General features: G+C 37.0%; 1 protein-coding gene across 2 annotated transcripts in view; it reads left to right on the top strand.

Moving 5' to 3' along the window:
• The first annotated feature begins 1644 nt into the window (after positions 1–1644).
• Positions 1645–25536, top strand: part of LOC136265542 (uncharacterized) — a 139081-nt gene continuing 115189 nt past the window's right edge. The window contains exons 1-4 of one of the 2 annotated variants that reach the window (XM_066060415.1): positions 1645–1740; positions 9438–9629; positions 9680–9886; positions 25383–25520. In XM_066060415.1, the coding sequence (XP_065916487.1) occupies positions 1689–1740; positions 9438–9629; positions 9680–9886; positions 25383–25520 (589 nt within the window). In that variant the 5' untranslated portion in view covers positions 1645–1688. The remainder of the gene's footprint in view (positions 1741–9437; positions 9630–9679; positions 9887–25382; positions 25521–25536) is intronic. The other variant, XM_066060416.1, reaches the window with a different exon arrangement.

The following is a 25536-nucleotide window of genomic DNA, read 5'->3' on the forward strand; positions in this document are numbered from 1 at the left end:
GCATTATTTTACATGGTTAGAACTGGTTTCAAATTAATGGACTTACTTAAAGTAACAGCTTAGTTTTCATATGAAGTCAATCAGTAATTTTATTCAAAGTTATGACCATTTATATTAGCCATGAAATTATATATGGTTACCTGCTCATTGGTAATCTATACCCCAAGAGGATAAATAAATTCCAAGTTTAATTTGAAAACAACATAAAATAATGCCCCAGGGAAATAAATAAATTGTAAATTCTCAATATAAATGGCTGTAAAGGTCAAATCTGCAGTGGTACTATATCAAAAAAATGCAATTGCTTGAAACGTGTTAATTTGTAGCTAGCTGGATGGAAATTAAGTGCTTTAAAAATCTAAGCTAGCCATTTTTATTGGATTAGTAACCTCTTAGCAAAAGCTATATAGAAACATAAAGGTCTTGTTTATACAAGACAACAATACATTGCCATTCATAGCAGTCCTATTCTTTCATGTGTTGACGAATAATCATATTCCTGCATGTCATAAAATCATCATAAATTATGTAGATTATCCATTTCTGCTTCACACCTTTTCTGCTTGTGGTCTATAGCTGAATATTGTGGCTATGTATTCTAAGAAACACCAAAGATTGCCAATTAATCTATAATAGTTTATGGAAAATATGTTTTACATCACAATCCTAATCAATTATTTTCTATGAACGCCTCTGCGTGTGTTTTTAATTGGTTACTGAACTAGCATATAGTCCATGATTATTGTATCCCCTACTTCCTCCTGTCTGAGCCTCTACTTGCCTGAAGTATAGTTTGATACTTAATTATAGAGCTATTGTGCTTGTCATACTTTTGTTAAAAGAAACTGGATGCAACAGGTAAGGGCAAGGATAATAATATAGACAGGGTGATCAATTATATTCTATCAGCTGAAGTATTTGGACCACCTTTGAATGCGTGGAAATGAAAAAAAATGGTGTAGCCTATAAGCCTTGGTGAAAAAAGTTGTGAAATCAAAGATGGCGGCCAAGAAATGGCTGCAATGATGTTAATGCTAATAAATTTTAACAATGCATACAGAATCTATATGATGAAAGCATCAGAAATATCACCAGCAGTAGCTATGCATGCACTTCACACTCCTGTGAATTTTTTCTGCAGAAACAATCCATGCATGGAGTGCAATTGTTAGTCCAGTAGCAGCTATATAACTATTGTGACATATAGACTATAGGCCCTAGATTCACAATTATCCATTGTTCTAACTCTTTAGCATGTATAAAATTCTGTCCCGTCCTGTAATATAGTAGTGTGACAATTTCCGGAATTGTTCCGTCCCGTTCCCATCCTGTTCTGACCAGGAAAGTAAATGTTAGTGATGACAATCTTCGGCATTTAAACACAGTAGACAGCTATGTTTCAACTGAAATTTTTATATACAAATTGGGTTAATTATAACATGTCAGCATCCATATATAGTATGTCTCATCACTACGACAGTGTACAGCTGTGACTGTACATAAGCACATCGTACAGTCAGAATAGCTAGACTAAGTACTGAGGTATATATAACTTTCCCTTAATTATCGTAAAGTCAATGCCGGAATCATGAATTATGTTTTCAAACGATGTACAGAAGACCAAGAAATGCAATTGAGAAATCATAGGCCACTCACGTGAGGTTCACGATTAAAGATCGACCGTGAAGATGATCCGAGCCTTTCTCTCTTGGAAGATTCTACTTCTCGTTATCACTGCAGGTACCACTTTGTCATATTGTACACGTGCGCGTATCATATTAATCATGATGGCGGATAAATTACGATTTCGCCTTGGGCCTTCCTTCTTTGGTTCATCTAAACCACATAAATCCGAGAGCTTTACTGGCTGTAATGACTCCATTATTTTATCAGTACTGGCTTCTATCTAGGCCAGTATTTAAATTGTCACCAAGTAGAGACCTATCACACGTACGGTTTTACGTAGATGCACGAAGCTACTAGGGACTTCGTTCGCTTGAGTTTATGACTAATTCTCCAAAGCTGGAGAGTTACGAATTTTTCGCCTTTCTAGAGAGTTGAAACCACTGACTTGATCAGTGATCTTGAACATGGTTTAGCCTTAACAATAGGTGTACTAGCCTGAGTATGAAATTTTGGACTATTATATTACTTGATTTCAGTCTTTCAGAGCTGTATATAGCACTTACATGCTATACACACATAGTTACTTCCTGATTGACTTTGAAACCAGAGTCATTAGTTTACACTTAAATGATCAGTTACAAGGGATGCATTCATCTATTTCTGTGGCTGCATATTAGGCTTAATGATACTTGTGCAAGTGGGTATGTCTTGTGTTACTAAAACTATACCTTGGGAATAATGTAGCTCATTGCATGTGCTCATGGGTAAACAACTATGGTGGAATGTATCTATGTGTTGTGAGGGTAATTTTAAAGATTGTTGAGTTTGGTTGTTGTGTTAGTAAGAACTTTAATGAAGTGACCTGCAAGTGACCTGCCAAAACTAATTGCTTTGTGGTTTCAAAATCACTCTTTCCTTAATAACTACTTGCCAGGATCCGGCAGGAAAAGATGTTATTCGTTGGTGTTTCCCCATATTCCATAATAATCTAGTTTCTTTAGAGTTTAAGTTCATCCACTCATAAACATGAAAAATCCCAGGATATGTATGCATACATGTGACCTGGAAACACCTCCTGCAATACCTCTATAAACTTTACTTCCAGTATGTTTCCTTTGCATTAGCATTTTGAATAGTTTCCTTTCACAAGATTTTGTCGTAGGCCTCGAAAAAACGGCATCGGTTGTTTGTAAATGATTTTAACATTGCATCAGATAGAAGACCACCTATTATAAGGCCTAAATAGGTTTACCTAACCCAAGTCCCAGGTTATTACCATCTTGCTATATAGAGGATAGCTAACTGCTGGAATAAGGTCTTTCATAAACCTTCACTACATCTGCATGTGAGTGTGTATATTTTCTTCAGTCTTTTCAGATTAGTTAATATATTATATGCAGAAATATTTACTGTAGCAGTTACTCAATGCTGAATGCAATTCTGTTTACTGAAATGGGCACCTCACTTAGACTAAAAATTTAATTTCCAGAGTAGTTAATTAATTTTGTTAGCCATTCAGCTAATAGCATTTGAAGACTGTAAAGTGTAAATATATTTATTAACAAGTGTAAGATTACAGGCTGGTAACTGGGATCAGGGACAGATCCTTGGGAGGTTCAAAGGGAATCCCCTTTTGGAAGAGCCTTAGTAGTATTTGATGAGCTGCTTAAATTTAGTAAAACCAAAATCAGTTTGTTAGTCAAAGAAATATTTATACAGTGGAACCTGTGTATAACAGTCACCTTTGGACCAAGTTTTGGCGTTTATACACAGGTGGCTGTTGTCGAGGGAAAATGTGGTCAGCAGCATTTTAGTGGCTATGACCATTATAAATAGGTAATTACCATTAAGAGGCTCACGCCAATCATAATATTCCATTATTTGTTACTAATTATCAGTACAGAAACAGCAAGGTGAGCTTGCTATGATGTTACTAATGGCCATTGAATACTTTTATGCAACTAAGCCAGATAGATTCATTGAGTGGTATAAATTACAAGTTGTTATAATGGTGCCACATTATTGGCTGAACAAGCCACTAACTGCTATATAAGACAGTGACTGCTATATGAGAGTTGAAGTTATCTACCATTTCCAGTGTAACGGATGCACCTTGTAAATTCCAGAAATGGTCATTATTATTAATTAATTATACACTAACCTTAATAGACCAGTTCATTTAAGGCGAAAGTATTTTAACTGCTCTGGTATTTGCTACTGTACAATACTGAATGCTGTAGTTAACGATGAAAATGTGCAACACCTGGCAAAAATAGTTGTCTGGTGACAAGACAGGTGCTTGTTTCTATGAAATAACAACACTAAAGCAAGCGTTAGGATCACCTGGATAGAGATCGCTAAAAGTGGTATTTGCTTGTTGGCATGTCAAGTTGATATCCTTTACCTTTGATTCACAAAGTACTCTACTACTAAGCTTTGCCTGAGTAGTTTCCAAGTACAAACTCACAATTATCAGCCGTGGAAGTGTTGATCAGCAAAAACCTAAACGTTATGGCTCTATAACTCGCTCATCACTGTACAACAGCACTCAGGCTTCTTTCACTTCCATGCTGCAAGGTGTAAATCATTTCTGCAGTACCATGGACCTGTGGTCAATTGTCAACCTACCTTAATTTGTTCACTTTATGGTAAGGACTAGAGACTTCAGAGTAAGTGTCTGCAGACATTTCTTATGCCTGTTGACCATAATGGTGAGAATCTTGTTGAGTCAATTAAGTCATTATTGGATGGATAAGGAGAAGCAAATTTGTATTACTACTGATAATGGTAGCAATTGTATATGTGACCGGATCTGCGAAAACAGGACATAATTGCACAAGCCTAAATTTACAGTATAAAGCATTGAATACATTGGGTGAAATACTTGCATATTATTGAAAAATTCCGTAAATTTTTTGAACGCCTCTTTCTTAGTAGAGAAAGGGACTAACAATAAAATCCTGGATATCATCGTATTCGCCTGCTAAAGAGGAGTTGGAAACTCTTTGTTTCATTGCAGTAGACCCAAGTATACAGAAGTTATGAGCGTTTGTTTACATCACATTGAAGCAATCGTACGCAATCGATTTTTTTTCACGAATTTTGCCTTTGTATGCAGTGAAGAAGAGTGACTAAAGGAAAACCTTACCTAGTAATTGATTCCTCTGTTCATGGCGAACACGATGGTGAACATTGTAGCTCCATACCTCAATCCATTGGTAAGTTACAACCGTTTTTGTAAGCGCCTGTAATTTATTTTCCCTATACTTGCTGTACAAATCGATTTTTCTGTTGTTGCTACTTTGTAGGGCTGTAACTCCTAAAGCTATTGGCATATGGAGCTGAAACTTTGCCAGTGGGTACATTTGGCTAAGTAGAGTATAAATATTTAATAAACAGGAATTTGAAAAATGCAATTATGTCCTGTTTTTGCAGATCCAGTCACATATGTGCTTGTCACCTATTAAATTGGCTGCCTTTAGCTGCAATTTACACTTTTCCATTGCTAATCAGTACAGTACAGTAGTACTGTTACTGTACTGTATATTAGGGATCATGGAGATTTGGGTTTTTCTGGCCAAAAATATCACCTAAAAACCAGCTTCACAATACCATCCTGTCACCTTGGTAGTATTGGTTAGGTATAACCAAGCCCAAAGGTGCCTTCAGTATGACTCTAAATGCTTTCGATCGGTAGCTACAGAATTTAAAATATATATTTTATGGAATTTTCTACTGACTAACTGCCTGCCTGCCTGCCTGCCTGCCTGCCTGCCTGCCTGCCTGCCTGCCTGCCTGCCTGCCTGCCTGCCTGCCTGCCTGCCTGCCTGCCTGCCTGCCTGCCTGCCTGCCTGCCTGCCTGCCTGCCTGCCTGCCTGCCTGCCTGCCTGCCTGCCTGCCTGCCTGCCTGCCTGCCTGCCTTCACACAAGTGTAACTCAATGACGGCTAAGGCTACAGGCTTAATTTTTTCACTCTTCAATGTTGCTTTGTCTGTAGATATACCTTTTGGCATACCGTAGTATGTAAAATACACGCATCATGGACTTACCTTTGTCCTCCTTCGTGTCCTATTTCTTTTTGCTGACTATCCAAGGTGTCAATTCATGGTAGCACGATGTATGGCTTCCCATTTGTAAATGGGAATCATACATATTTTCCATGGTGACTGCAAAGGCACTTCTCCTGCTGTTCTTCGTTCGTAGCACTGTGTACAGGCTGAACATAGTTAAAGCAAAGCCATTTCACTTTTGAGTCAATAATTGATAACTGGGATGCGCATTCAGACAAAAACGTAAAATCTGGTGCCATCCTTTTCTCTGATGTGGTATGAGCAGGTTCACCCAGTCATAATAATGTTACAAAAAAGTTAACAAACCGGTATTAGGACTTTTAAGTTTGATTAGGGATCACAGAAAAAAAGTAGGGAAACAAGGGAGGTCACCTACACCTGCAGATATACTAGTAAACATTTTTAATCCCTACTTCAGTCTCCCATTTGGGATTAAATGTTCATTAGTACATCTGCAGGTATAGGCGACCTCCCTTGTTTCCCTACTTTTCTTCTGTGTTCCCTAATCAAACTTAAAATTGCTATTTTTTTCCTTATACTTGTGCAATTAAAAATGATCATTATGTTACCACATTAACAGTGATAAGGAAGCTGATTACACATTTTCCCCCATAGTTGGAATTTTTAACCAAGGCATAAACAGATCTGGGTATCCCGAATCATTCACTGGTCATTGATTTCCCAACACAGTCATTAAAAAGAATGATTGTTTGTGTACTTGAACAAGAAACAGCAGGTGCTGTCAGCAGACAGTAAAAACAACACATGTTGTCCCCACATGGCAAGACTTAAGAGGTTTTGGAATCCATAGACAAAGCTTTGTCTCCCTTGTCTCATTTTACTGACATAGTTTCTGGAGAAAAATTTGTTACCTTTTCAGCTCTGAGTCCTATTTTGAAGCCCATGGAGGACAATGAATTATCTGAAGATAGTTACCTGATATTAACCAAAGTGGCCAAGAAGTACCTTTGTATATGTGCAAGTAGTGCAGCATTGTAACCCCCTAGAGAAGTTGTTTTAAACCAGATAAGGATAATCTAATCCAAAACAGCCAAGCTGTAAAAAAAAAAGAGTGTGGCCCTCAAAAAGGCTATGGGGAAAAAAGATGTGAAATCCAAAGTGGCGGCCAAGAAATGGCTGTGATGGTAGGTTAATGGCAAAAATTTTAATAACGACTATTCGTGTGAATTTGTAGTGCCTCCTCCAAGTTTCACTATGACTCTGTAACAAATTCACCTGAATTGTCGTATTAAAATTTACCATCTCCATTTACCATATGGCCAGCTTTGGAGCTTCTTTTTATACCCGTCTTTCTTTACTACAGGAAGGAGAAACAAGATATTTTGTAGAGTTAAACATAGATTTCTTTGTATTTGTACAATTTTTTATATGATGAACTTTCCTCAACAGATCCAACTTGTTGCAATTTTGGACAGTTAATCCTTGTTACAAATTACTATGTAACTAGTTAAATTACTGTAGTTACTTTTCTCTACTGCATAACGTAGGTACAGAAGTAGCTTAACTCTCTACTATATCACTTGTTTGTAACTGAATTCTCTGCTGGGTGATTTGTTTGTAGCTGAACTCTACACAGGGTGCAGCTGGATTCTCTACTGGGTGACTTGTTTGTAGCTGAACTCTCTACTGGGTAGCTTGTTTGTAGCTGAACTCTCTACAAGTAGCTTATTTGTAGCTGAACACTCTACTCAGTGACGTTTTTGTAAATGAACTCCATACAGGTGATTTGTTCATAGCTGATCTCTCTACACAATGATTTGTTTTTTTGTAGCTGAATTCTCCATACATAGGGTGATGATTTGTTTGTAGGCAAACTCTGCACAAAGTGATTTGTTGGTAGCTGAACTCTCCACAAGGTGGTGTGTTTGTAGCTGAACCAACTTGATTGTAGCGTAATTCTCTACCGGGTGACTAGCTTGTAGCTGAACTCTCTACAAGGTGACCTGTTTGCAGCTGAGCTCTCTCTATGTTATCTGAACTCTGTATTGGATGACTTGTTTGTAGCTGAACTCTCTAGAGGTTATAGCTGAACTCCATACAGAATGACTTATTGGTAGCTGAACTCTTTCAGTGTACTTCTGTAGCCGAACTCTCTTGCTAGTGTATTACTTGTTTGTAGCTGAACTCTCTAGGTAACTTATTTCTAGCTGATTTCTCTATAGTACAAGATGCATGTGCTGAACTCTCTACAGGATGGCTTATTTGTACTCCCCAGGTGATTGATTTGTAGCTAAATTTTCTACAGTGTGACTTTTTGTCACTCAACTCTCTACTGGATGACTTGTTTGTCTAACCAGATAATTGGTATGTGACTGAACTCTCATGGGTTAGGTGAACTCCTGACAGTGTGACTTGTTTGTAGCTGAACTCTCCATTCAAGCAGCATGCATCCAGTTTATCTACAATGTACACAGTTGCTGGTAGCTATGAAGTCCTGTGATTTTTTCTTCAACAACCAAAACAGCATCAAATGAATAAAACTTATTGTTATTGTAATAATAGAACACAATGAAGTGACTATATAATTCTTGTAACTGCATACAAACTGAATGCTCTAATAGGGTGGCTGTACTATTAGAGTATCTCGATCGCGCACTAACTTTCTATGATGATTACTCCATCTACGTACTGGTTTTCAGCTCACTCTTATAAGCAGTTTACCTGGTAGGCTTGAAAATTAAGTTTTTTTATTCATGAAACTCTATCACGTAATTGTGACACAGGTTGGGTTTTATGTCATATCGTTATCTCGATTCCCTTCAAACCACTAAAAGGCACTCCTACTATGGTTACTCCATCTACATAGCAATTTTCAACTCATTCCTCCGAGGGGTTTACCCTGTGGGCGTGAGAGAAGTTTTACCCAAATAATCGGTCATACCTCTGTGAATGTTCATCGGATTCCTACCAACGTTGGTACTGAGATCCGCCTTAATGAGCCCTTTACATGTGCCAAATTTCAGCCAGATTGGAGTACGCATTGGTGTTTTATAGCAGATTTTGTGAAGTGTGCGAAATGAAGAAGAAAACAAAGAAATTAAAACAAAATTTTGGTCGCTAGTATCTCGGAAATATCCAGAGCAACTTTCTTCAAATTTGGTGTGTGGACTTCCCTATCTGGCCGGCACTTCTGTAGCAAATTTAGTTCCAATCAGATAAGGGATTACAGAGTTACATAGGTGTGAAAATTGTGTTTTCTTTCTTCCTATCAATATGCTCACGGTGTGTAGCGCCGCCTTCTTTGGCCACATGACACACTACCGTGTGTCTTGATATAATATACCTATGGTCGATATGACTGAAATATATGCACAATCCTCAGGGTCCACAGTTCCCAAAGGAAGGATTCAGTCATATCCATAGTAACTATTATATGTCACACCTACTAGGAGATAAATATCTGTAATGCTCTAGACTTCGCTCTAGCTGTCACTTTCCATGTATTCAAACACTCTACCTATGAGCATGGGTGTCGAATTGTTTGTGATATAGACACATAATAATTTAATTCAATTTTCCAATCAAGTTTGCTGCCTTTCCAATATTTTTTCTTCTTAGGACACTGAATGCACAAAAATGAGTATAAAGTTACTGCAAAGTACCTTTTTGTTTGCTACATAGTGAGTCCACTTGAGATATAGCATTTAAATACTTTTATGCTAATGATGATATGATTGCTATATAATAGCATAAATTTATCAAATTTCTATTCTTCCATAGCTTTAGCAGCTTCTCAAGATGGAAATTCTGATACTACAGAACCTATGACTACCTCCACAGTCGCCTTCAACCAGTCAACGTACAGTGTTGATGAAGATGGTGGACCAGCAAAACCTGTACTAGTTCTTAGTAGATCATCATTGACTAATATTAGTATAGAAATAATGTCTAGCACTGATGGATCAGCAAATGGTAAGCATTGTAAACTAATCTGGAGTAAAGATACTATCAACTGGTTACAGGAGGAGGTGTTGACTATGTTTCTGGACCATACAATGTCACATTTCCTGCTGGAGTGACCAATGTTACATTTGATGTTATGATAAATGATGATAAAATATTTGAAGGAGCTGAAATTTTTAAACTTACTATTAACTCATCCTCACTAATTGGTAATGTCACTCTTGGTAATCCTAATAGTGCCACAGTGACTATAGTGGATGATGATGGTAAGTGTTCTTAGTGGATATGCAATAATTTCCTAAACAAAAAATGCAAAATAACTATTTTGTAAAACATATTACACATGTTGGTCCATAATTGTAATTGGTTTAGTTATACCTAACTGTTAAATTATGAAGACACAGGGCCAAGAAGCCAGCACACCACATTATGGGTATATTGACAGGAAGAAAGAAAACAGATTTTTGCACATACATAGCTCCATGGTCCCTTTTCCAAATGGAATAATTTTTAAACTATAAATGCTCTCCACCTTCTGCACCCCACATGCCAAATTTGAGCAAGGCCACTGTATGCTTTTGTGAAGTACAAGCCCTCTAATTTGACTTAATTTCAAACCATTATAAATGCTTAGCTTGATTCCTTGAAATTTGTTTTACTTCAAGGATGTATTAAAGCTAATTCACTAACTAAATTTGATGCAAATCTGATAGATGTGTGCTGAGTTATGAATGACATTAAAAAGACAAATATTTTGTCATGCCTGCAGGGTAAACCTCTTATGGGAATAGTTTGTCTGTGTATAGGTTTATCACCAAAATTCAACTCTTTTATAGTTTAAAGTAAATCGCATTGACAGCTGCTACAGAGAAACCAACCTGGGTCAAATACTCTAATAAAACAGTCACCAAGATATTTTTAAAAGGCACAAAATCAAAAAAACTTTTCCAGGTTTGACCTCCATACCTATTTCCCAAACCCTTCACCATTGAACCACTGTTATCAGCTGGTCAACTTACTTAACCCACTCACCACCACAACCACCATATGGCAGAAGCGATAATATAAAAGCCTGTAGCATCACTTTCTAAGCACTCTATAGTGACAGTCAAATGTTTTAGTAGCCCTTGTGCTTATCCTGTAATGCTACTTACTTTCATAGAGTAGCAAACACCTCATGGTTGGGAGGAGAGTTAAAGGTAAGATGCAAGCTGAGCATGCAAAACATAGTGAATTTTTGGCAGTCAAACATGCTTAAATCATGCCATTGAAATGCAACAATTTTTTTACTCACATGGCTTACCTCTACGTCAGTGGCATAACATTTCTAAATGATATGAAAATTAATTGTAGATATACGTATACACTTATCATGATCACTGAAAAGTCAGGTGTACAAGCAGATAATTTTATAAATGCATTATGTATTGTTGATTGATTTAAAAGGTGAATTATCATACAGTACAATAGTGCTGTATATGATCATGAAGGTTGGCCAAATATATCACCCTAAAACCAGCCTCACAATACCTTCATGGCACAACCAAGCCCAAAAGTGCCTTCAGTATAACAATGCTTCCAATAGGTTGTTGTAATTTTTTTTGAATGTTTGTTCAGTGGAATTTTCTACTAAGTGACTGATGCCTTCAGGCAAGATTAACTCATAACAGCTAAGACTATGGGCTTGATTCTTTTCACTGTCTGATGTTGCTTCAGCCCAAAAGGTGCCTTTTGGCATACCATAGTACATACAATGCTTGTTTCATGGACTTACCTGTGTCCTCCTTTGTGTCTTTTCTGATAGCTCAATGTGTTGACTCGCAGCAGAGCCACGTAATGGCTTTCATACATTTGTAACAAGAACAAGCACAATAGGGATATAACACTTCTTATTGTTTTACTGTGATTTAATATCATGGACTACTCCAACTTGTTTCAGTACTTTTTATCGATGTGCTATGGTCCCTACTCTAATTGAAAATTCCTAATTTTTTCGTGTACTTGTTTGTTAACTTTTTTTTGTAAATAATTTTATTATGACTGGTGGACCCACGCATACCGCACCTGAAATGGTGCCGCGCTCCCCAGCTATATCAATTATCGTCTGAAAAGTGAAGTATCCATTACGCTTCATTGTCAGCTATGTTCAACCCGTTACACAGCATTTCGAATCAAGAAGTTTTCCGGAAGTACCTCTACAATCTACCATAGATTCTCGAATCTACGCATACCAAAAGAAATGGTGCCGCGCCCCAATTTTATTAATTATCATCTGAAAAGTGAAGTATCCATTATGCTTTGCTATAGGCTATGTTCAACCCGTTACACAGCAATATGAATCAAGAACTGTTTGAAAAGCACCTCTACAATCAAAGTAGCCACTATGAAAAATACGGACGATTTCCGTTTCGAAGGGAAGCCATCATGTGCTTGTGCCAAATCGACACCTTGCCCTGTCAGCAAAGATAAATGGGACACAAAGGAGGACACTGGTAAGTCCATGAAGAATGCATTGTACATACTGCGGTATGCCAAAAGGCACCTGTCAGGCCGAAGCGACGTCGAGCAGTGAAAAAATCAAGCCCATAGCCTTTGCCATTATCGAGTTATGCTTGTCTGAAGGCATCAGTCAGTCAGTAGAAAATTCCGTCGGATGAAAAAATTTTAAAGTTCCATAGCAACTTGTTGAAAGCATTTCGGGTCGATCTGAAAGCTTGTTTGGGCTTAGTTTTATCTCAACAATACTGCCTCATCGTCGTCAGGAAAAATTGAGGCTGGTTTTTTGGGTGATATTATTTTGTGGGCCATGCCTACCCCTTTGTGGTCCCTACTATACAGTTACTATCGTACTGTATGATCATCCAAGTTTTCAATTCTGACTGGATTGATTGCAGAGGTCCTTCTTGTAGTTATCTCCACTTGTAACACTGTGTAATGGACTGAACATAGCTGAAAATGAAGCGCAATGGCCACTTCGCTATTGTGCATGTTCAGATGAAAACAATATTTCTTTCTTAATCTGGTGTATGAGTGTGTTCATAGTAAACTAGTGGACGTTTAATACCTTTTTCAGTCATGGATATATAGATTGAAGTAGGGATTTAATGTCTACCAGGAGTAGGAAGCCTCCCCTGTTTCCCTACTTTTTATTTCTTTTGATCCCTAATCAATTTTTCCTTGTACTTGCAAAGTAATCTGAAAAATATTATAAGAAGACAGTTGTGTCTTATGAAAGAGATGACTTGAATTGGCTAGCTAAATTATTGGGAGGTCCATGGCCCCCTATGCCTACAACTTTTTCTTTCATGAATGCTTCTTTGTGCAGCCAAGCTGTTTTTGCATGACTCGTTTTGTCAGATAATACCTAAAAAGTTAAGGTAGCTACTAAAAAAGCTTAAAATTATATAATTTTATATAAAAGTACTGGTCAAACTTGATTACTTTTGTGAATCAAATAATTATGTATTCTAGTTAAGTGGATTACTTGGATCCCCTCATTCGCACTTGATCCTTGTGTCTTCTTTTCATGAGTTTATCAAAATGGATCGGGTGTTATATGCTTGGTAACCATTTACACATAAGTACAATAGAAATGGTAAAGGTTTTGTTTACATGTTGTGACACGTCAATATTACAACTATACAAATGGCAATAATATGTATTGCAGGCTACCTACATGAAACAGGTTGTCAAAAGCTGTGAGTGGTAAATAAATGTGTTACAGGGTTAGCCAGTGTATGATTGAAAAATTGATGAAAGCCCCCAAAATTTCAATAGACTCAACAGATTGGTTTACCTCACGTGCATATTCAACAACTTCTACTAGTCCTTGAGTTAAAAGGATTGTTGTTTTTCTCTGTTTTATCCTGTATGTCTCACTTTATTGTATGTACCATGTGATAAAGCGTGGTCAGTGTGGATCCCTTCTGCAGTGACCAGGGTTTGTTGTCGCCACTGTCCTCTCCTACATGGTACAGTAGAACCTCAGCTATTCGGACTGCACTTATCTGGATTCTCAGTTAACCGAACTACGGAAATGAATGCTCTGTTAGAGTAGTGACTGTTCCATTAGGTAGTTGATAATATTTTTAAATAATTTATGTTATTTTAAGGTTATTTACACAGTTTCAGAGATACGGACTTATCAGACCTATGGACCACCCCTGGTCCCAAGGGGTTCGGATAACTGAGGTTCCACTGTAGTAGGAAGACATGAAGATCAAAGGTGACTTGATAATCCAACAACCTCCATAATCCAGCAAACTTTATGGCTCCCAATGAGCATTGGATTGACCGTAACCTCGAAGTGCTATGGTTAACAGCAGCCCTGGAATTTGTACGCATTTCAGCTGGTAGAAGCCATGGAAGGCATGTAATGAATGCTAGGACACAGATTATAGTTGAAAAATTACAATAAAAGTAAAATTTTCAGTTTAAAATAGGGGGTTTTACCGAATCCCCTTGGGTACGGGCCTGGATATATGTTCATATCGTGACATAAACCTTAGTGATATATGATATAGACTTTTTCTATATCGTGGCAGCACTAATTATGTTCCCTTCCTGACAGTTTACCCCTACTTGCCTGATTCAATAGGCCCCCTGCAGCTGGAACCTCCTGTACACCTACCAAACCCCCACCCAATCATTTAACAACATCATCCAGAATCTACGTATACCCTGTGTCCAGGCACAATAAACAAGAAATAAAGAAAGTTAATAAGCCTTTAAAACAGTATTTTTGTGCACTTTTGTATCATAGCATGAAACTTCTTCCTCCTTTGCATTGTTTGAAACCTGCAAACCTGGTGTCAAATTAGTGCCTTTTTCTTAAAGAATAAGTTGATTTTTATAGAAAATATGTTCAGCTATGAAAAGATTACTGTGTAGATAGTTTAGCTATAAGAAGTCACCTTGTAGAGAGTTCAGCTACAAAGAAGTCACCATGTAGAGAGTTCAGCTACAAACAAATCACCATGTAGAGAGTTCAGCTAGAAACAAGTCACTCTGAAAAGAGATCAGCTACAAACAATGGGAGTTTCAGCTAAAGTTCAGTTATGTATAAGAAGTCACCTTATTACCTACAGTATGATTATTTTTTATTGTTAAATATACAAATATTTTTAATCAGACAAAAAAACTGTACACAAATGTTTCTTCCTTTGTTCCACAATTCCTGCAGAAAAGAAAAAAAACTAGTTAGAAGAAAGCACCAAAGCCAGTTAATGGCCGGCTTTGTGGCTTGCAATACAAAAAGAAGTGATATCTAAACCAAAACAGCCAAGCTGTAAAAAAGGAGTACAGCCCCCAAAAAGGCCAGGATGAAAAAAGATGTGAAATCCAAGGTGGCGGCCAAGAAATGGCTGTGATGGTAGGTTAATGGCAAAAATTTTAATTACGACAATTCAGGTGAATTTGGTGCCGAATCCTAATGGAGGAGGCAACGCAAATTCACCTGAATTGTCATAATTAAAATTTTTGCCATTAACCTACCATCACAGCCATTTCTTGGCCGCCACCTTGGATTTCACCTTTTTTCATCCTGGCCTTTTTGGGGGCCACACTCCTTTTTTACAGCTTGGCTGTTTTGGTTTAGATTATATATCACTCTAGGCACATTCACCTGATAGGTGAAAACTCATCCTGTTCCTTTTATACATCAAGATAGTGGTTTTAATAACATGGGCTAATAGCTGTAAGAACATTATTCATATGTCATTATGCTTTACACACGCACCAGAAAAATTGCAATTGTAGGGTCGGATTTTTATTTAAAACCATTTTGTACTACATTAAGCCTACTAACCTTGCTATTGGGACAATAAGTAAATTAATACATTAAGTTAAGTAGTTTGGACTATAGTTACTCACCTATTTAAATCTAGTTGTCTTCTTTGTGTTGTTCCATGGTCTGCTCAATGGCTGGCACGTGGTAGGTAGAAACACGCATCCATGCATTGCTCAAACGATTATTTTACTCGTCATTTGTCATTTAGTACCCGCCAACTAATCGAAACTTAGCAACTATTGGCCTAACCTGACCCATAATTATATACGCTCCGTGTCACTCAATATAACAAGTCAAAGTGTATCATATCTTTGAACTGGTTGGGCATCAAAACCATGAGCAAACCATGTTCCCATGATATTGCCCAGGCAATATCAAGATAATTTGCAAGTTAAACCCCAAGCAGCGCCTTTGAATGCCCACGCCATAGTGGTATACTTTCCTCTCATCATTGAATATGTTTAGAATATATAGTTTGCTTGCACTCCTTGGGATAGAATTTCCAATCGGCTTCCCATTCGCACGTCAGTTAGTTTATTGTCTCACGATGGATTTGGCCAAATAATTTGATATACGTGGTAACCTCTGCTACTGGAGTTCACTGAAAAAGTAAATACGGCGGTAGCTCTCGGCATCGCAGGAGATAGAGAAGCATGCCTTTACTTGGATCAGTAGCTACAGTACAAAACTACTGGTACAACAACAACGCTAGCTACCTATACACTTACTGCACTACTTAACTGATGAGTTGAAACCTTGTTGTTTATCCTTATGTACCGTACAGTAAAAACTTTGGCAGAAAAAACTTTGGCTAATATTATTTCAATTGCCAAAGTTTTTTCTGCCAATTTTATCAACAGATGGGTTTTGTCACACTTTTTTACTGCCAAAGTTTTTTACTATACGGTAGATCCATTAATGAAAATTATAGGACATTCTATGTGCATTATATTATAAATGCTCAAAAAATGTTTGCTCTATTCGAGTACTGCTAAATATTAACAAAATTGAAAGCCAAATCAAGACACACAATAGTATGCTGTGTGGCCAAGTACAATCAGTGCAAGTGTACTACAGCTCAATATTGCCTGAAGAGAAAGTAACCATTTTGCTGTGAAAATTTCCTCAGGGTAAGGCACTTCCTGTTTTAAATTTGAGTTGAATCCACCCAGCCATCATTGAAATATACGCTTTTAAAGTTTGTCTTATTTTCTTCATATTTTCTGCTTGATTGTCTTACTTTTTTTGCACACTTTAGACAAATTGCAATAGCCCACATGTGCTTTAGTCAATTTAGTTCAACTTTGGAGGGCAGAAATAACATAAAGCAGCATATTTGCAGCCCAAGTTTCATATTTAGATCAGATAAAGAACAAGGGAGGTATATATGCGCAATGTTTGAAATATTCTAAAACAATTTGTTGTCACACCTACAGGATAATCCGCTTGACTAAACAATTTGAAAGTCGGTTTGTAAATGAATTAACTAATCCTTTGAAAGTACTGAGAGTATTAGCTAAGGATATATAAAGTAAAAACCAGACATGTGAAACAAGCACTATTGAGATTCTCTAACAGAACAGTCACCAAGAAGTAAAAAATATATATTGGGTATCCAATGTTCAAATTAGGGATCTCCACACCTATATACCTAAAAACCTTTACCACTTTGCCAATGTTGTCAGTTACTCACCTAAATTAATTACAAATGAAAATTCTGATTTCTACACCAGAATAATGGAGTTATATAATTCCATAGATCTATCGGTGGAAATTCTAGAAAATTTTATGTGTGTTGTATTTAAAGTGCTCAGAAGAAAGTGTAGAGTGCTACAAAAGTATTAACAATTAGTAAAAAGGTATACACAACAATTATGCGATAGAGGTGCTCTAGTAGAGCAGTTGTTAGATAGTGGGATTTGTTGTCACGCCTACCAGCTAAACCACTTATGCAAACTAGTTGAATTTAATTTTCTTGCACATGTCAGGTAACTATCAAGGTACAAACCTTCAGTAATGTAATGGAAATCTGTTTAAATATCAATTGATGCAAAAGCCAACCATATATACATATTTATATTATATATAACTTTCACTCCTCAGATTAAAGGAAAAATATCACATTGCACTGGTTCAATAATGTTAATGAGATATATGCACTGTAAACAGTGCATATATCTTGTTAACTCAAGATATTGCAGTTAGGTGTGCGTATATCACATTAACTCATTCCAAGAAATCCTCAGATTTCTTTGATGTCTTTTGTTGCCATCCTTTTGTGCCATTACATAGTCACACATTTTGAGATTAATTGTGGGATTAAGTTTCTTTTTACTCTTGTGAAAGAGCACCCCTTTGACTGAAATGGAGCTGTTCTAATACAGGCGAACTCTATAATCAAACAGTACGCTAGTACAGTACGGTAGTACTGTTTAAGTAAGGATCCCCCCAAAGTGATACACACCACCTATAATGCCACTTTTAACAATTATTTGACATCTTACGTGATGAAAATCACCTTTGCAGAATAATATTAGTCCATCTAACATCAAATACAGCATTGATAACAAGAAAACACTCAAGGTGGCCTGATATACCTTCCTGTCTGCCTGCTTGACCACAGTCACAAGGCTAGAAGCCAAATGAATCAGTGCACGGCGAGGCGCACGGCCACCATTTTACACCACAGCAACAAATCCACTGGTGGTATGTACCTTTTGTTTGTATTTCCAATAATTTCCTGCCTTCTGCACTTTGCCATTACTTTATCTTCAATTAAATGGTTTTCTTCTTCATGGAAACTATACTAAGGCATTAATTTTTTGTATTGACGCTTTCCTTGAAGAAGTATATTTATACGCCACAAAACTATTTGAGGCACTAAATGGACTGTAGCAGCTAAAATATGCTTTTAAAATAATTACCATGCCCTCAGAACACGCCATGACGATGATCTAGCCCCATAGGAAACAAGGCATTGTACCATGCCCATTAGCCTGATCTGCTGCATAGCAGAATGGTGAGATCAAGGTACTCTAGTACAGCAGTCACAGCCACACATGTATGATTGTTATAACATGGCAATGTAGGGGTTTTCCCACTAAGCTATGCTATAATACCATTATTCGTCTCTTGTTTTACTGTGTTTTATTGCTTTGATCTCTACTTCATTTTTAAATTAACATGTAATGTGTGCTAAATAGATGAAGCCATTAGTTTTAAAGTGGTGGTATTTATGCGTGATTGTACTTTTTATACATGGCTATAATTTATGACCAGATCTGCAAAAAACTGAGCATAATGGCACATTTTTCAAACTCTTTATCATTGAAAATTTATAATCTACTTAGCCAAGTGTATGCTCTGGCCAAAATTCCACCTTGTATGCCAACACATTTTGAAATTACAGCCCTATAAAGTAGTAACAACAGGATCGATGTGTACAGCAAGTATTGAGAAAATAAATTACAGGTGCTTACAAAAACAGCTGTATCTTACGAATGCAATGAAGTATAGAGTTGCAACTTACACCATTGTGTTCACCTTGAATAAGGGAGTCCATTACTGGTTAAGTTATCACCTTTCGTCACTACATACAGAAACGAAATCAGTGAAGAAAGATAGAACATGTACAGTCGCTTTGACGTGATGTAAATAAATTCCCATAACTTGTGTATTCTTTAGTCTACTGCAACGAAAAACAAAGATTCTCAAACTCCCCTTGAGTAGGCGAATAAGATGATAATCAGCTTAAACCGATATATATCATAGCGGTGGCCGATATAGCAATTTTATACAATATCGAAAAAACCGATAAAATATTATAACACCAATTTGATATACCGATATATGCATGAGTGCATTTGGAAAAAATTTATTCGTATAATTTGAAATATAATTTTGTAAGGTCATGGCAAAAAAACATGTCAAAAAAGAGGAGTGTGATTTGGGACTACTTTTTTATTTGCCCAGAAGATGAAAGAAGCACTATATTAACACTTGTGAAGAACCTGTAAGCCAAGGTGGAGTGAACGTGAAAAATTTTAATACAAGTAATCTACGATGCCATTTGAAACAAGAACACTGTGTAAAGCTTGACACACTGGAAGTAAAAGAAGCTGAGAGAAATGACCAGAGGGAGGCAGAAAAGGACACGAAACAGAGAAAGGCTGATGTGCGGCAGCTCACGCTGGCCGAAGTGAATGAAAACAAAGACTCATATGAGGACATACGACCATCCACAACTTACACAAGAAAATAACGAATTGGATTGCATAAATGATGGCCCTCGACTCGCAGCCCTTTTCTATTGTTGAGGATGCTGGCCTTCTTCGATTATTAGCGAATGTATACCCTAGATATGTCATGCCATCTAGAAAGTACTTTTCAGAAAAATTATACCTAACATTTTTTCTACTATAAAAACAAAGTTTCACGAAGAGATTCATTCTTATGTAATTCTGATTGTTGTTTAAATTGTACAACTAGTTGTCTCCAGCTCAGCAGTACCTATAACAAAAAAATATGATACTGTTAAACACAACATAAGTTTATATCGGTGTATTGTATCAGTATCATGTCAGTTTTAAATTATACATATATTGAATCGGTATCGAATCGGTTTAATTTTCTTGTATCGGTACAGCTCTAGTTTGCTTCATCAAAGTGAAGCTGCAGTATTTCAAGTATACACAGGTGGTCACTAAGACAAGCTCCAATAGTGTACTATATATAATATAACTTGGTGTGTAATTTCAAAACTTTATGATGTAGTGAAAATAATGAACTTTTAGCTCTTATAGTGATTGTAACTTTAGACTGTAGACTTTCTTAAAGCATCAATGTGCTCTGCAGAGCCAAAGCATTAATTTGGTACCATGGCTGTGGATTTTGAATCATTTATAAATGAGATGGAGAAAAAGACTGACAATTTTGAGTATAGTGTGTGAAGGTAAAGGGAATTTACACAATGAAAAATCTTGTTTCAAAAAGGTAGCACAGAGCTACATATGTGTGAAAATCATGTTCCCTGTACATGGTGAATACTCTAATAGGGTGACTGCACTATTAGAGTATCTCGATCACACACTTGCTTCAAAGTTTGAGATGCACCATTGCCCCCCTCCCCTACCCAAAACAGCCAAGCTGTAAAAAAGAGTGCGGCCCTCAAAAAGGCTATGGTGAAAAAAGATGTGAAATCCAAGGTGGCGGCCAAGAAACAGCTGTGATGGTAGGTTAATGGTAAAAATTTTAATAACGACAATTCAGGTGAATTTTGTGCCCAAGCGGCACCAAAATTCACCTGAATTGTTGTTATTAAAAGTTTTACCATTAACCTACCATCACAGCCGTTTCTTGGCTGCCACCTTGGATTTCACATCTTTTTTCACCATAGCCTTTTTGAGGGCCACACCCTTTTTTTACAGCTTGGCTGTTTTGGATTAGATTTCACTTCTTTTTGTATTTATATACCCCAAAGCTGGCCTATGGCCAGCTTTGGGGCTTTTTTAACCTATCTTTTTTTTTCTTTTCCACAGGAAGAAGAAAAGATGAAACAGATGAATACTTTCAATATTTCTGATTTTATCAATAAATGTACAAATTATATATATATATGTAATAGTTATACCATGGGCAAGAGTACTTTGCCTGATATATACACACAAGCCCGAGGGTGAGTGCGTATATACAGGCAAAGCACGAGCGCCCATGGTATAACTAATATGTTCTACTTTAGCATGTAGACTCACCTAATTGGCAAAATCTTTAGTTGCTATACCCTTCTCTTATATAGGGAACCAAGTAAGCTGTGATTGTGGGATTACATTTTGCCAAACAAACTGGGATTGTGGGGTTCAATTTTAATACATCAAACCAAGAGTTAATAATAGTAGGGAGGGAGAGTGTCTAACACTCAATAGGCCTGTATAAAATGAGCGCGTAGAGCACCCCGCTTATTATCGTATACCTTTGTAATTTCCTATAGTGTTGATGACTGCAATAAACACGTTATGTCACATTTTGTATGGCCTTGCAAAATCGATAGTTGGTGAGAAAGCAGTGATGCGAAGGTGGCTAATCCAGTGAGTGATGGGAGAACCAGAGAGAAATCGTTCATAACTTTCATCTGGCGCTTTTTCTTAGGTTGGGATTCTCCAGGCTGTGTTTCATCGGCGCCGCTTCTTTTCCTTGCCATTGCTTTCGTTTGACACTTCTTGGTTACTTCCGGCTCATCACTCCTTGACTGACGCCTCTTCTTGGGCGTTACCTCGGGACGTGGCTGAACGGTAGATTCGTGATGCAATTCTACCTGTGCTTCCGAGCGTGCTTCATCTCCGCTTTTCCTCATTGATCTTCTCTGACGCTTCTTCTTGCTAGGCTGAACTGTTTCTGCTTCAATTTCGGCCAGTACCGAGGGCTGTTCATCACAAATCGACATGTTTGATTGCACACGCTACCTCGCACGTTGCTCACGAGACTGATTCGTGAACAGCTAGTAGTATCGATAACTTCCTTCTGCGGCGTGCCTCATTTCACATCTCCCTTCATGCAATCAACATGTCTGGCCAAGAAGCCAGATTGTCTTACGCGCTCATTTTATACAGGCCTATTGAGCGTTAGACACTCTCCCTCCCTACTATTATTAACTCTTGATCAAACTGTAGTTTGATTTTATTATTGCTAATACAGCAATTTTAAGAGACTAGTGTTAATAATGTTACTTTAATTGCTACATTTACAAAAGTAAAAAACAAACTACTGCTAATGTATTAAAATTGAATCCAACAATCACAGGTTGTTTGGCAGAATTCAATCCCACAATCACAGCTTGCTCGATTACTTATATAAGAGAAGAGGATAACAGTAAAACATCAAAGAAAACTGATGATTTCTGGATATAGTGTGCACACCTATTAGGTATGCAATGTCTCGAGTTAACGAGATATATGCAGTGCGTATATCTCGTTAACATTTTGAGTCAGTGCAATATGTGATATATATGCACTGGCTTTCCTTTGATCTGAGGTGTGAAAGTGGTACATATATATATATATATATAATGCATATATTTATTACAGAACTCTACATGGTGGTTTCTTTGTAACTGAACACTCCACAAGGTGAGTCCTTCTAGCTGATCTCTCTACAGGGTGAATTGTTTGTAACTGAACTATCTACAAGGTAACTTCTTCTAGCTGATCTCTCTACAGGATGATTTGTTTGTAACTGAACTCTCTACAAGGTAACTTCTTCTAGCTAATGTCTCTACAGGGTCACTAGTTAGTAGCTGAACTCTCTACAGGTGATTTTTTTACAGCTGAACTCTCTACATGATGGTTTATTTGTAGCTGAACTCTGTACATGGTAATTTCTTCTAGCTGATTCCTCTACAGGGTGATTTGTTTGTAGCTGAACTCTCTACATGGTGGTTTCTTTGTAGCTGAACTCTCTACAAGGTGAGTTCTTCTAGCTGAACTACGTAGTTGAACTCCCTACAAGGTAGCTTCTTCTAGATGATCTCTCTACAGGGTGAATTGTTTGTAGCTTATCTCTATACAGGTTACTAGTTTCTAGCTGATCTGTTGAATTCTTTTCAGGGTGACTGCTCTATTAGAGTATCTCGATCTTACACTTGCTACACCAAGTTTGATTTCATGTTATAACTCCGTGGCTTCAAGTCTGATTCTTCTACACCATTGAAGATCCTTTCTAAGATGATTACTCCATCTGTACAGCGAATTTCAAAGCATTATCCCAAGCGGTTTTTCTGGAACGTAGTGGTTTTTTTTATTAGTTAATCTCGATTGTGTAATTGTTACACACTGTTGGTTTTTTCGTTGTATCTTCCTGGTTTTTAGCTCATTTCTTTCAAACCACAAAAGGTTTAAGGTTCAGTAGTTAACCTATTCACCCACCGATTTTCAGCTTCTTCCCATATGCAGTTTATCCTGTAGGCATGACAACATATTGGTGTTATTTTTTTGTGAATAATCGCTAATAACCCTTTGCCTGTTTACCGTATTCCAGCCAAAGTTGGTACAGAGATGTGCCTTTATACCCCCCTTCTGTGTGCCAAATATCAAGGCAATCGGATATTGCGTTTGCGTTTTATAGCGGTTATTGTAAGTGTGCGAAAAGAGGAAGAAAAATAAGAAGAGGAAGAAGAAAAAAAAACGAAGAAACTAAGCCAATTTTTGAAGTCACATATCTCGGGAACGCTTGAAGCAGTTTCACTCAAATTGGAATGTGGAGTACTGAAGTTGGAGGGAGTGTCCACAACAAAAATAGTCTTGTTTCATCAAGGCAGCACAGAGCTACGGAGGTGCGAAAATTGCGTTTTCTTTCTTCCTGTCAATATACTCACGGGTGTTGCGCGCTAGCTTCTTGGGCCGCACGACACACTACCGTGTGTCTTTATTTTGTCCCCTCTTAAGTCATTTCCTAAATACAGGCCTGCACATAGTTGGTTTTTGCATCATAACTCAGTGATTTTAAATCTGATTCATCTAAATCAGTGAAGGACTTTTCTACAATGATCATTCTACCCCCACACTAGTTTTGACTAACTCATTTAAGTGCCTGGTAGGCATGGAAGTGATTGTTGTTTTTTTTACCAGCAAAAACTCTGTCACGTACAGAGTTGGGGGTAACTAGTTACTTTTGTAACTAAGTTACATAACTGATTACTTTTAAAGTAACTAGTAATATAACTAGTTATTTACTTTGTAACTAGTAACTTGGAACTAGGAGTAATTGTCTGAAAAGTAATTAAGTTGCAATAGTGACTAATTACAATAGTTACATTGTAACTATAACTAATTGTGCTTTAAAAACAAGAGCACTTCAATTTTTGTGCCATAAATGCTACAGCCACATTAAGTAGACAGATTCTGTGTACTGTTCTCTATGATTCAGCTTGAGTAACAGATGTAGCAATAATTAAAACTGCCTTGAAATAGCAACAGAATTGTTATTTTAAGTGCACGTATGTATTGCATCCCTTAGTGATGCATTTCTGAGCAGAATTCATTTTACAAAAGCAAAAAACAAGTAATAATTTATACTACGAAAGTAACTAGTAACTAGAGTACTTAGTTACCTTTTGAAAAGTAACTGTAGTTAAGTTACATGGGATAAAAATAATGTGTAACTAGTTACTTTTTTGAAGTAACTATCCCAACTCTGAGATTCACGTAATCGTTACATGCTGTTGGTTTTTGCACTGTATCTTCATGATCTTTAACTCAATTTCTTCCTAACCATAAAGGGTTTGAGTAAGCCTATTCATGTACCAATGTTTGGTTTCTTCCCATGAGAGACTTATCTTGTAGCCATAACAACATATTGGTGCTATATTTTGTGGATAATTATTAATAACTCCGTGACTGTGTACCATATTCAAAGCAAAATTGTAATCACAATTCACCATTAAACTCCACTTACTTGTGCTGAATTTCAAATCACATGTTTACCGTAACACATATTGTTCTGATAAGAATTGTCTGATATTGTTCATGGATTTGAGAATTATTAACATGGCCACAAAACATGCAATGTAACTGTTTTCATGAGGTTTTCAGCACACAGATGGTATCAGCTTTGCTGCATTGATGGTCCTTGGGTTGGAAATGTGTTGCATCCTTTAACAGCAAATACCAAAATCAAATATGGTCAGTGATTATGCAATTTGTCCAGGATTTGTCCAATGCACAATTGTTATTGTGGACTATTGCTGGTCATCTGTGAACCAAAATTTCCTAACCTTATTAAACAGGTGAAACAGGTGTTGCTGCATTTTGCACACAATGCTGGCCTTTATTGATTCAAGTTTCAAGTTGAAGACGTGCCCCATAATTGGACATGTTTCACTGTAATACGTTAACAATTTGTAATTAATTTCTTATGTAATTATGATCATTTATACACAGCTGTATGTTGTATAATAATGATAGTCTTAACATGAAATTCTTTAGCTGTCACAGTCAACTTCAATCAGTCAACATACAATGTTAGTGAAGATGATGGACCAGCACAACCTGTACTAGTTCTCAGTAACCCATCATCAACTAATATTACTGTACAAGTTAAAGATACTCAGAATACTGCCACTAGTGAGTGAAGTAACAT

The sequence above is a fragment of the Dysidea avara genome, chromosome 9 (assembly GCF_963678975.1).
Source record: "Dysidea avara chromosome 9, odDysAvar1.4, whole genome shotgun sequence".
Classification (NCBI taxonomy): Eukaryota; Metazoa; Porifera; class Demospongiae; order Dictyoceratida; family Dysideidae; genus Dysidea; species Dysidea avara.